Source organism: Lutra lutra, chromosome 1 (genome assembly GCF_902655055.1).
Source record: "Lutra lutra chromosome 1, mLutLut1.2, whole genome shotgun sequence".
NCBI classification, from domain to species: domain Eukaryota; kingdom Metazoa; phylum Chordata; class Mammalia; order Carnivora; family Mustelidae; genus Lutra; species Lutra lutra.
Window position 1 is genome coordinate 110,765,162 of NC_062278.1, and position 13,144 is coordinate 110,778,305.

General features: G+C 41.0%; 1 protein-coding gene across 1 annotated transcript in view; it reads right to left on the minus strand.

The window, feature by feature from the left end:
• Nucleotides 1-2,678: 2,678 nt before the first annotated feature.
• Nucleotides 2,679-13,144, minus strand: part of LOC125101235 (uncharacterized) — a 33,695-nt gene continuing 23,229 nt past the window's right edge. The window contains exon 5 of the mRNA XM_047731842.1: nt 2,679-6,074. Within this exon, the coding sequence (XP_047587798.1) occupies nt 6,063-6,074 (12 nt within the window). The 3' untranslated portion in view covers nt 2,679-6,062. The remainder of the gene's footprint in view (nt 6,075-13,144) is intronic.

A 13,144-nucleotide genomic window follows, 5' to 3' on the forward strand; every position in this document is an offset into this window, starting at 1 on the left:
ACTTAAAGAAGTCTTTACGAAGAAATATAAAATGTGGGCTAGCTATCAGAAGAAATGAACACCAGTCTACAAACTGAAAGGATCTACCAGATAGCTGAAAAGATGAAGCTGAAATTGTCAACTCCAAAATAAGCTAATAAAACTATCTCATTCCTGCCCTCTCCATGTCTGTTCTTTCACTGAGCCCACAGTGACTTAATTACTGTGGCTTCCCAGTAAGTATCAAAATCAGGAAATACAAGTACTTCAACATTGTTGTTCTTTTTCAGAATTGTTCTGTGTATTCTAGGTCCTGTGCATTTCCATATAAATTTTACAATCCATTTGTCTATTTGTGCGACAAAACCTATAATGTTTCTGATTTCAGTTGTGTTTAGCCTTTAAATCAATTCAGAGAGCAATGCCTTTTTGGCAACATCGAGTTCTCCCATCTATGAACACAGTATCTCTCCATTTACTTAGGGCTTTGCATTCTTTCATCTGTTTTGTAGGTTTCCGCATACAATCCTATACATATTTTGTTAGATTTATACTCAAGTATTTCATGTTTAGTGTATTATAAATGGTACTATTTTAGAAAATTAAATTTCCAATCACTGACTTTTATAATATAGAGCTCAACAGATTTTTTTTTATATTATCTTGTGGCTTCATAACTTCATTTATGAGTCTCTGTATTTGTTTTGTAGAGTTTGGAGGTTTTCTATATGGAAAATCATCTATGAATAGAAACAGTATTTTTTTAATTTTTAATTTTTAATTAACATACAATGTATTATTAGCCCCCAATGTATTATTAGCCCGTTGTATTACAACGGCACTCACCATAGCACATACCTTCCCCAATATCCATAACCCCACCCACCTATCCCTACACCACCTCCCGCAACTCTCAGTTTGTTTTATGAGATTAAGAGTCTGAATAGAAACAGCTTTTTTTCTTCCTTTTCAATATGTATAAAATCACTTTTTCTTATTGGAAGGGGTTTTGGGAGTAAACATCCTTACTTTGGCTTACCAGCAAAGCAGTCCATCTTTCACCAGTTAAGTATGATGCTGTAGGTTTTCTGTATCTTTATCACAGAATAGCTTTCTTCTATTCCTAGTTGCTATATTTTTACCAAAAATTTAATATTTTATCTGTTATCTTATTTCTATGTGACACTTTATAATTTCCGTCTCTCTGAGCCCATGAGGACTTTTCTGCTCCTCCCAGCCATAATAAGTATTCACCTATCCCCTGGGAGTAACAGGGATGCTGCCCTTGGCCCAGTGGCTACATTTCCAGACAAGGCTTCCTGCCTTTCCTGCAGCAGAGACTGCTCCCGTCCTGCAGGCCTGTACCACATGGATGTTTTCTCCTCTAGTCCCCGCTCTGCCAACCAGACTTCTTTGTGAATACCTTGTAGGGGGTCCATCGAGAAAAGCCTGCAAGTATGAAATCCCTTATTTCTGTGGCTCCTTGGGATCCTGTTCTGATTATCCCACATTCGCGTTGAGACCTTAGCAACTAGGTAAATGTGTTAGCTGAGTCCTTCTTCCCTGCTTGTGATTTGACCCCATAGTCTTTCCGTGCTTTTCTACAAGTGAGTGTTTGTGTCTGGTCCCTTTTTAGAGACTCCTTTATTTCATTAGAGTCAGGATAACCAGCTTCCCTGTAACCTTATCTAAGGAGTTCAAGAAAAGTTGCACATTTTATAGATTGTCTTCTGGCTTCTTTCTTTGATTTTCTGTAATTTTAAAATGATATACCCAGGTAGAGTATTTTTTAAAAATTTACCCTACTTGGTATTCTCTAGATTTTGTGGATCTGTGCTTAATGCCTGACATTTGGGGGAAATTGTCATTATTGTTTCATATGTTCCTTCTCTCCTCTTTTCCCCTTCTGACATGTCCATTATAAGTATGTTACAACTTTTGTACTATCATGTAGTCTTTGGATATTCTATTCTGCTTTCTTCAGTTTTTGTTCTCTTTGCTTTGCAGTTTTGGGAGATTTCTACTGGTATATTCTCAAGCTCAGGGATTCCTCCTCATCTGTGTCCATCTACTAATAAGGCCACCAAAGGCATTTTTCATTTCTGTTAATGTTTCTGATTTCAAGTATTTCTTTTTGGTTCTTTTTTATGATTTCCATCTCTCTGCTTACATTGCCCATCTCTTCTTGCATGTTATTTTACCCCTTAGAGCCCTTAGCATATTAACCATAGTTGTTTTAAATTTCCTGGGCTGATTGGTTGTTCTCAGTATTGCAATTACAAATGATGCCACAGTGAATATTTTCATGACACATATGGTCATATTGGTAGAGGTATAGATTCCCACAAATGGGTACATTCCCAGAAGTGGAACTGCTGAATCAAAAGGTAAATGATTTTGTCGTTTTGTTAAATACTGTTAAATTTCCTCCACAATGATTTTATTGGTTTGCATTTTTATCCACAACTTATGAGGGTTTGTAGTCTTCTCATAACTTTGCATAATATTAAACTATGCAATTTTTCCCAATCTGAAAGGTGAGAAATGGTATTTGTGATTTTAACCTCCATTTCTCTAAGACTGGATATCTTCTCCTATCTTTATGGGCTATTTTTACATCGTGTGTGTGTGATATGTTCACATCTTTTGCGTATTTTTCGGTCATATGTGTGCTCTGGGCATCAGAGCAGCCTACGAAAATAAGGAACTTGATATGTTATTAGATCAAGGTCTCCACAACATAGAGAAAGCTGTCATTCATAAGAATCAAAATCATTTTTGGTGTGGAGATAGAGAAACCTCCCTGTGGGTCTTCACAAAGACACTGAGAGATCTTCCTTCGGTTTGGCTTTGCTTTCAAGGATTTTTTTGTAGTTTTGGTCCAGTCCTGGCCTGGGGATAACCACCTTGCTACATAAACGCCCACATGCACAGTGACGTCATTAGCCTTCTGCTGTACTTGTTCATTGTGAAGGACACATTTCCTCTCACCCGGACTATCTTGCTAGCTTGTTGACCTTTATAGCGTCCTCACACAAACTGAACTCAACATCCTTTTCGGCTGGGCATGGATTGTACATTATACGTCCATCTTAACAACTTGGAAAGAGGGGAAAGCAATCTTCCTATGCATGTGGGAAGTTGCACGGAAATGCCTTTTAAGATTCTTGCTCTAGTCAGAAGTTAGAGGGATTAAACTTCATTGTGGCTGCTATTGTTTTAGTAATGACCAACAGAGAGGGAAAAAAAGGCTGATATAGATGCTTTTACTTACCTTCCCCACTGTTTTCTATGATCATCACTAACTCAAAATAGCTGTCAGAGGGAGGGCAAGTGAGAGACTGAGCCTGAGGAGCAGTGAACCAGTCCTGTATGGGCTGTGATGCCCAACAAGCTAGCAACAAAGGGGAGGGGAGCTCCCTCATGCATCTGTTAAGGGTGGTGTTGGTGCCTGAGCGTTACCTTGACTTTATAGTCCCCATGAAAGGAAAAAAGATCTCAACTAACCATGGATTCCATTAGGAGACAGATGTCCTATGGTCAGAACATAATCTGTCTGAATCAGGAAGCTACCTGTTGTCTTGGGTCTGTATGACAAATTAAACCTTTTCCAGTCATCAACGCTAGAGTGTAGTCAAACACCCTTGACGCAGCCAGAAGACAGATGAGCCCAGACCCATCCTCAGAAATGGACCCCTGCAACACAGAGGTTGAGCCAACCCACACAGCTCAACCCAGCTCAGGGGCAGGCATCTAAAACTTGGAAACTTGGCATTTCAAGACAAAAAGGAGGATTTTACTTCCTTTCAGTTCACAAAGTTTTATCTCAGTATCTTTTGAGGCTTATAACCCAGTGAGAAAGGCAACCTCCTAATTTCAGATGAAACAATGAAGACTCAGAGAGGTTTTCTCCACCTGTCCAAGATCATACAACCGCTAGGAAGAGCCAGGACTCCAAGACACCTGGCTCCTCATCCTTTGCTTTATGTTTCTGGGTTTCTTCTGGCGTGATTCTCCCCAGAAGCAGAACCACTCCCATGAGCTGAGAGTGTATGATTTAAAAACTGAGACCAAAATGTTAATATTAAGGGAGTGAAGCTTTGTTTAATTAGCCAGGGGCAGCAAACAGAAAACAATCCATGATTTTATAGGTGACCCCTTTTCCTCTCCCATAGCTTTCCCCAGTGTGATGCGTACACAGTCCACAAAACACAACCACCTTCCTGATGCACAGGCAGGTTATTTCCTCCATTGTCCCACCACGAGGTTGTCTTTACCCACTTGGCTTAGCTGTGTGTAACACTGCTCTAAGTCCTGCGGATGTAGGCTCTGTTCTTAAAAAATTACATTCTTAATACCCATGTCCTAAGCCTTCTTTAGACTCCATTCTTTTCTTAGCTTCCAATGGCACCCACTCATGCTATGACATTCACCTCACATGCATTTCTGTGCTCAAGGCAGCTACACGTTTATGAGCAAGAGCCTGCCATTCCATCTTGAGAATAAGGAATTCCCTTCTGAGAGGAAGAGCATGCTGACCTCTAGGACACTTTGGTACCAAAGAAAAAGGTACCTTTCTTTCCTCTAGGCAGTTGTAGCCTTGCACAACCCTTGTTTGGGTTGCCAAGGGAAATTCTGGCAGAGTTTTCAACCCTGTTAGCTTCCTTAGCCAGGTATCTTTGTGCAACACTCAAATTGCACAATCATACCAGGTAGCCCTGGGTCTGGGAGCCATGAAGAGTGTTACCTTAAGATTTTTGTTAGTGGATAACAAGACAAGTTGACATGATTATCTCAGTTTGTAATCACACTTGCAAGACTTAATATTTACTCTCAGTACAGTAAGTTCCACTACAGTAGGGACTTTTTACTCACCCCATATGCCAGTGCCTGCTACAGTGCCTGGCTCATAGTAAGCACCCATTATTTGCTTGGTCCTTTCATAACTGTGGCTTTAGTACTTTGGGAAGAGCAAAGATTTTACCTCGTAACTCAGACATGACCACTGTCCAAAAGTTTACCTGTGATAAACATAGGAACCCATATGGAAGGGTGAAGAAGATGGACAGTCATTTCAAAACCAGAGAATGCTAACTAGTAGTCAGTCAAGGTTACAAATTGTCCATCAGATTCTGCAATTGCCTCATTTAAATAGCTATAGAAATGACTGGCCCTTCCCTGATTACTATTCTTTCCAATCCCTCTCTTGTCTCTTCCTCTAATCCATTTCCAGTACCACAGCCAGGGTGAAAACTAACCTGATTTTTCAGCTCAAAACATTTCAATGGTGAGACTGCTTAGGAAAAAAAGACAAAATCCTATCATAATTTACATAATTGTGTGATTTGGCCTCCATTTACCTCTGCAAACTCATCTAGCCATTCTCTCCGCTTTCTCTTCTCTAGCCACTGTCCTCTCACTCTGTTCACCAGAGCGATAAGGTTCACAGCATCTTGAGGTCCTCACGCATGCTGTTTCCTCTGTCCAGAATACTAGTTCCCCTCACCGTAACTGTTACATACCTGCTCTTTCCCCTCCTACAGTTCGCAGCTTGGGTGGGAATTCTGAACGCACAAGGCAACGAAGGTCTCCCCACTTGTCCAGTGACTCGACCTCCTAGCAGCCTGTTCTTTCATAGTCCTTTCATTTCCCCATTCTATACATCGGAATGGTCTGATTTGCATCTCTCCTCCAACTACACCCTAATTCCATGGAGGTCTGTTTGGCTTCACTGTTATGTTCCCAGCATTGCTCAGGGGTTTGGCAAATAACCCAAATTCTAGTGTTTACTGAATAAGTAAAAGCACACTTTTTAAGCATCAGAGAGACATGTTGACATGGGATGGGGCAAGGCACCATGAGGAAGCAAAGGCAGATGACAGCGAGCATCTCTGGTGTCACAGTCAGGGCTCATGGCCACTCAGGTCCCATGAATAGCTCTGGAGTAGTTCACGAGCCTGGAGCAGCCGGGGCTGTCAGCTGTGGTGTCTCTGCAGCAGAAGCGGGCAGCCCTCAGGTCCTGCTGCTCCCAAATGCTCTGCATTTCTCAGCCACATTCTGCTGTTTCTCTTCTTAAATGTCCATCAAGAGGATGTCTTTTCATTTTGAAAAAAAATTATTCTGATGTAAAAGTGGATACCAACTCATTACAGAAAAATTAAATAGAACACTCAGACTATATTATCTATCCCATGATCTAGGAAAAAAACAGTCACAGCTTGATATTATATATATGTGTCTATAGAAATGATCTTTTTGTAAACTGGGACATTTGTAGATTCTATTTTGTGACCACAATTAAGTAACACACAACTTTTTGGAACTTAAAGTTGTTGCAATAACCCTCTATAGTTGTAGGTCTTACACCTGCTCCAGAGTTGTACTTTTACAAACAATACGAAGCTGGAACAACTGGCTGAAAATAAATAGGAATCTAAAAAGAGAGTAGTTCACCTCCACAAAACTTAAAATATGGATCTAGACATTTAAAATGGGTAATGTGTTGTAAAACCATCTCATGGTACACTTACATTACTACTATTTTAATAGCCAGTTTCTGTGGATATTAATTTTTAAAATCTGTGAAAATTAACTAAGTTGCTGTCAACTCCATTGTTTTCAAATTGTATACCACGACTCCCCTGGAGGATCTTAGGCCTTCCATTCCTAAAAAGTGTCAAGTTTTGAACTTGGGGCAAAGAGGTACCAACAGCTAATTTTAAAGGACTTAGGTATAAAAAAAGTCTCAGATGGTAAGAGTAGCCAGTAGCAGCACAATCTTATGGCAAACAGTGTTAGAGATGTCGGCGTGTGGATCTGTATGGCAAAGGCATGCTTTCACAACCCTAAGGCAGCAGCGGAGGCGATGGTGTGCACAAACTATGCAATGTGAGTTCACACACAGCGCCCATCTGCCCTGTCAATAACCCAGCCTTTTCAGATGTAACCCAGGCTCTTCGCTTGGCTTTTCTCACAGGGTCATATTGTTGCAAGGTGCCTGTTTTGTGTAGGGCATCTCCTCTAAGATACAGGGAAGAAGAAGCGGGGGGAAAGAAGAGCAAAAGGGCACATGCCCTGAAGTTATCCCCTTTTAAGGAGCTTTACTAGAAACGCCTCTCAACACATCTAGTTACCCCTCATTGACAAGAACTGGGTCACACTGTGTCATCCTTATTGGTAGCTGATGGACATCATTTTTGTTTTTTTAGCTGAGCGCATTGCAAATGTGCTCCATGCAAATCAGCGTTCTGCTAATAAAGAAGAAAAGAAGAAAGAATAGATGGGTAGATAACTAGCAGTCTTTCCTATGCACAATTTTGGAAAAGATGGCTTAGGAAGACTTCTGGTATTTCACCTCCCAAAATAACCAAAAGAAAATGGGGGAGGGGATGTAAAAAAGAGGGGAAAAAGAGATTCCAGTAGAAAGACTTATTGGTCTAGCTATGAAGACAGGTTGAAAAACAGCCCAAATTGATGGGCAAACTATTAATGGTCATGAGAAGGAAATACCAAGAGAAATAATAGCCAACCATACTGTCTGCCCTTCAACCCTATATCCAAACTTCAGACAATTCTGAGACACATGCCCCTGGAGGGGAGGCCCATGATCCCAAATTAGGACACTTCCTCTACTGGGAACAGGAGGCTTTATCTGCAAGTAGCAGATGTGTGGGTACGGAGGGTGGGGTACACAGTAGGGTGTGGTTGAGACACAAGTGTTTCAAGAACACCAAGTCACAAGGAACCTTGCAGGAGGAGACTACAGGCTAACAGAGATAACAGGCCTGAAAATACTGAATAGATAATAAAAATAGGGAAGATACACTACTATCCCTCTGCCCCATCCTCTCCTTTTCTTCCCACACAAAACAGAAGTTTAAACTACCTATCATAGTTCATCCTAGGTTGACTGACTGATGACCTATAGAAAGCATCTAGTTGACCCTGTTCTACTCTCTGTATAGGACTCCGCCATTCCCTCTATATGGGAATATAGAGAAATTGTTATAACAATTTCTACCCTCTATAACAATTTCTACCATTGGCTACTTGGCTCCAACCACTTCAGAAACAAACTTGGAAAGATGCAGGGGGAAGAACTGGACTGAGTTGCTGCCAAACCAATGAGTCTACCATCTCCCCCCGTTGAGGACAGTGGTTGTGTTGGCCACGTTCTGGAAGTCATCCTTATTTGAAAGTCTTCTCAAAGAAAACTTTATCGTAGTAAGACAAAGAAGTTCAGTAATATAAAGATGCATATTGTACTATTCCAGGTACTAGTTCCCAGTGAGGAAGAGGAGTAGAGTGCTCTCTTCTGGGGACTCTCTGGCTTGGAGCACTGACCAGGCATTGCCCAACAGTTCAATGCCAGTCACAGATTGCTACAGCTGGAGGTAACTCTGCAGGGAAACTTTCTGAAAGAAACTCAAAGAGGTCTCTGCTACCCACACCGAGGACACTGAATATTAGTTATGGAAGGGCTAACTATAATGCCAAGTTAGAGAACATTACAGCCAATAAGCCAGTAGTCCTCATTTGAGTACAAAAAAAACCATCGGCTACAGTTTTATCTCGAAGGAATGATCACAGTCATTGCCCTAGACATCTCAGGTGATTCATAACACCCGTGGTAATTGACTTTTCTTGGGAAAATACTAACTTGCTTATTTGGCTCTATGCCAAGTTATCTATTTAGTCTAGAGGCTGCAAATACAGAATAATACATATCCCAACTGTTGGAGATACTTTATTCTAGAACAATCGAGGGATGGGAAATCATGGTACCGAGTAAAAAACCAGGCAGAATCCAGACTTGGATAGCCTAGGCAAAGACTAAGCTTCAAAGTAACAATAAATGGAAGGCTCTACTGTAGTTAAGAGAGAAAGTATATGTGGGGATGGGGAACATTAGACTTACCAAATCTCTAACAGCTGGAACAGGGTTGATTGTACCTGACCATTTAACTGGACCCATGAGAGAGATGATCCATTCCCAAACCCTGAGACTTCCTGGCTCTGGTTGTCCTAAGGCATAGTCCCAACCCCATCTAAATGTGTTTTCTCTGAGTCTGAGCTAAAGGGAATAGATATCAGCACTTGTAACATCAAGGATGCTCATAACAGTCCTATATTATTGTATCCATATCAAGTGCCAAAAATTAGACTCTGGGTTTTGGCAAAAAGTGCAGGTCCACTCCTAATTCTCCCACTTACAGTATACGAGGACCGCATGTATGCCAATGACTGCCTGAGGCCTGAGGAATACAGGGGGAGATGATACTTGGAACTAACTAGACCAGCACTGGGAGCCATTAAATGGCTCCCCCAAATCCCTATTGGGCTCAGGTACAAAACTGAGTATATAATCTCCAAAGTTCACATTAACAGGGTTACTTCAAAGGTCTGTGATACAGCTATACATGAGCAGCTATGCCAACAGTAATGCTAAAGAAACTGTAGCCATAAGATCTATGATGGTCTCCAACCACATGCCCTTAAGGTTCTATTCTGGCTGGGGAGGGAGGAGCAGCATGTGCCATTGCACAGGGGAAATACCTATATCCCAGACAACTCCCTGGACACATGGGACTCAGCAAGCTATGTCCACAAGGAAATGGTTAAACTGAGTGGGCTTCATGTGGTCCTAGTTCTCCACAGTTTTTAGTAAAGTCAGAATTATAATAAGGGAGTTTATTATTTGTGACAGCACTATTTCTATTTTTAAGGGGTGAGTTATGTGAAAATAATAAATGATGGTATCATATTGGTCTGGAGATCAATGTGTTGGTCCACATAAAAGTTATCAACTAAGGGGTGGATTGTGCTGGGTCTTTTTGTTTTTTTTTTTTTTTTAGATTATTTATTTATTTATTTATTTGACAGAGAGAGATCACAAGTAGACGGAGAGGAAGGCAGAGAGAGAGAGAGAGAGAGGGAAGCAGGCTTCCCGCTGAGCAGAGAGCCCGATGTGGGACTCGATCCCAGGACCCTGAGATCATGACCTGAGCCGAAGCAGCGGCTTAACCCACTGAGCCACCCAGGCACCCCGTGCTGGGTCATTTTTAAGTACTGTAACTTAAGAAATCCCATGGTTGGAAAGCCCCCATGTTATACGGAAAGCACCCTCCTCCCACCCACACACCCACTATTTGTAGTTCCGAACTGGAGAGTTCCTATATCCTGGGGTATAGTTTGAAAGTCTAGACTCAAAACATGAACCTTAGGTCCAGCAACAAAGTAGCAAGAACACAGGTTTACTGATTTATATATCAATGACATCATCCTCTAAACTAATAAAAGAAAAACACAAACTGAGGGGACTCAGTGTCCCTCTGATATAGTGGGACTCCCATCCTGCATTAGTGACATAAGCCTATGCATAGATTTTGGGCACATCCCAGGAAGAGAAAAGAAAGGTGGAGAAAGGTACTGGGGAGCAGCATGCGCTTACTGCCTTCAGACATTCTCTGCTCTAACTAGTTGGGTTATAGCCTTTGAGATATGCTAATGCTTGCTACCATCAGGATTAAATTCTTCCATTTCTCATGACACACAACTTAGAGAGGTTGTGTGCTCCCCACAACTAACCGTCACCATCCTGACATTTATCAAATGACTGTCAAGTATCCTAAGGACTCTACAAATAGCTCTCAAGAGTTTGTTCATTCCTACCCCAAGCCCAGCCTACATGGATTGCTATGCATCAGTGAGAGTTTTCAACATAAAGTGTCTCACCGTATTACTAACAACCTCTGACATCTGGAAAGCCTACCAGTTTACCTTCCAAATGCACATGTGTACCATTAGTGTATTTCCATCTCTAACCCCCCTCAAAAGATATCTGAAGATAAATACAACAGACTCATTCCTCTCTGGAAAGAATGTATTCTGATTTGGCAGCAACGGAATAATGGGAAGGGGATTTTCTCTTCGAGAATCTTGCCTATCTCGAGGGAGTAACATGACATAGGAATCAAACAGGAAAAAAAGATGATATGACATACTTTTTGGGGAGAGAGGGAGGTGGTTAAAATATCATCTATCAAGTGCTTAGAACTTGACAGTGAACAAGGTTTGGGGCATTCCACATGCTATCCCAGACAGAAACCACGTTAGGGATAAAAGTGTAGCCATCTCTACTTCCTAAATTTGGTGTGTCCAGCCTGGTTAAAGCTACAGACAAAAATAAACCTTACAGAAAGTGCCATAAACTATAAAATGGATCCTGTACTAGGCCCGTCTCTGCATTTTGTCAGGCTTTCTCAAGTTGCGGGAAGCATTCCTTGGAACCCACCAGAAATAACAGAGCCCTTTAGAGTGGTTAAAGGTCATAAATATGCAACCCTGGAAATCTTTACACAAGGAGAATTTTTATACCAAAACCATCTTATGTGTCCCATGTATGGGAGAAGTTGTAGCTAAAAATAAAAGTTTTTAAGGATATAAATATCCATAGATTTTTAATGTTTTGAAAAACCACAGTATGGGCGCCTGGGTGGCTCAGTGGGTTAGGCTGCTGCCTTCAGCTCAGGTCATGATCTCAGGGTCCTGGGATCGAGTCCCACATCGGGCTCTCTGCTCAGCAGGGACCCTGCTTCCCTATCGCTCTGCCTGCCTCTCTGTCTACTTGTGATCTCTCTCTGTCAAGTAAATAAAATCTTTAAAAAAAAAAAAAAAAAAAAAACCACAGTATTTTGGAAAAAAAAATACTGCACATCAATAATTTATTTCCCAGATTTCCCTTCTGGTAAAAGTGGTTCAGGTTGTTCATATCAGTCCTGTAACTGTAAACAACGAAAAAAACTGGATGAAATATATTTAAAATAATCTTTTCAAAAGCATCAAAGAGATTACAAAATAGTAAGGAATTATTAGGCCAAAAGTAGAGAAGAATCTAGAGAGGTGAACAAGCTGGAAGCCACTTTTTCCTTGAGAGTACTAGCTAATCCCAGAAACCCAGACCCTCCATTTTCATGGCCTTTCCAGCTATAGAAGGGAAAAAACACTGGATCCAAACAAGTTGGGGAATCTGACAGGAGGCTTTCCCCTACAACGGTCTGCATTCCAGGATCTCAGAGAGAAGGGGACAAGAACTGGGATGATCTAAAGAGAATTCAAACATTACTATAGTAAGAATCCCTTGAGTTGTCCAGGAAAAATGAAACTTTGAACAGGTGATCTCAAACTGATAGCGCCCTCAGGCGCCTGGCAGAGGCAAATGCAAATATTCTTTGGAGAAAAGTGCTTGCATTATAGGCCTCACAGTTATTCCTGCAAAATAACGTTTCAAATGCAATGACTAGCACAGAGTGAAACATGCCCGGCACATAAGAAAATGAGAATCAGTGAATAAAACAGACAAACAGAAAGAGCTCATCAAAAACTCCAGGTGTAGGCCCCAGCACCTCTGTTTTAATAGGCCATCCAGGTCATTCCCATACATGCTAAAGCTTGAGAATCCCTGCTTTAGACTTAAAGAATCACATAAATATTCATCCCCCACACAAAAATGTGTGGGTATGTTAGGGCTTGGAAAGGGCCCAAGAATTTGCATTTCTAACAAGTTCCCAGATGATGCTCATGCCAGATGAGGAACACTGCTACAAAGGTATTACTCTACAGATCAGAATAGTGGTTACCTGTGGGGAGATGGGCCATAATTTGGAAGCAATATGTGGAAGGCTGAAAATCCTCTCTTTCTTGATCTCAGTGGTGGTTACACAGTGTAATCATTAAGTTTTAGGTTTTATTTTAACGCATGACAAGATCAATGGTTGTCCTTTTTCCATTCAATCATCTAAGTCCAATGTCACTGCTATGTCACTAAATCCTATCCACCTCCATCTCACCACCCTCATTTATAATCAACTCCCAAAGTAGAAAGTGTAAAAGGTTGCAAAGTTCCAAGACATTACTTCCTTCACTTTAGTTCTTAATGTAATTAGCTCATGAAATTAAATACCTTTAAAACTCAAGACAAGAAAAATTAAGTCTGTCTCTCAAAACCCTGTTTAAAAAGTTGTTTAAAACCCAGAGATATGATACTGCTTATAATCTTAGTTCTTTGTCACCAAAAACACCTGCAAAAATAGACTACCGTAAATTTTTCCCCTAAGTTAAAAGAAAGGGAGGAGATACTACCTTTTACCTGTCTGAACTTCCTACT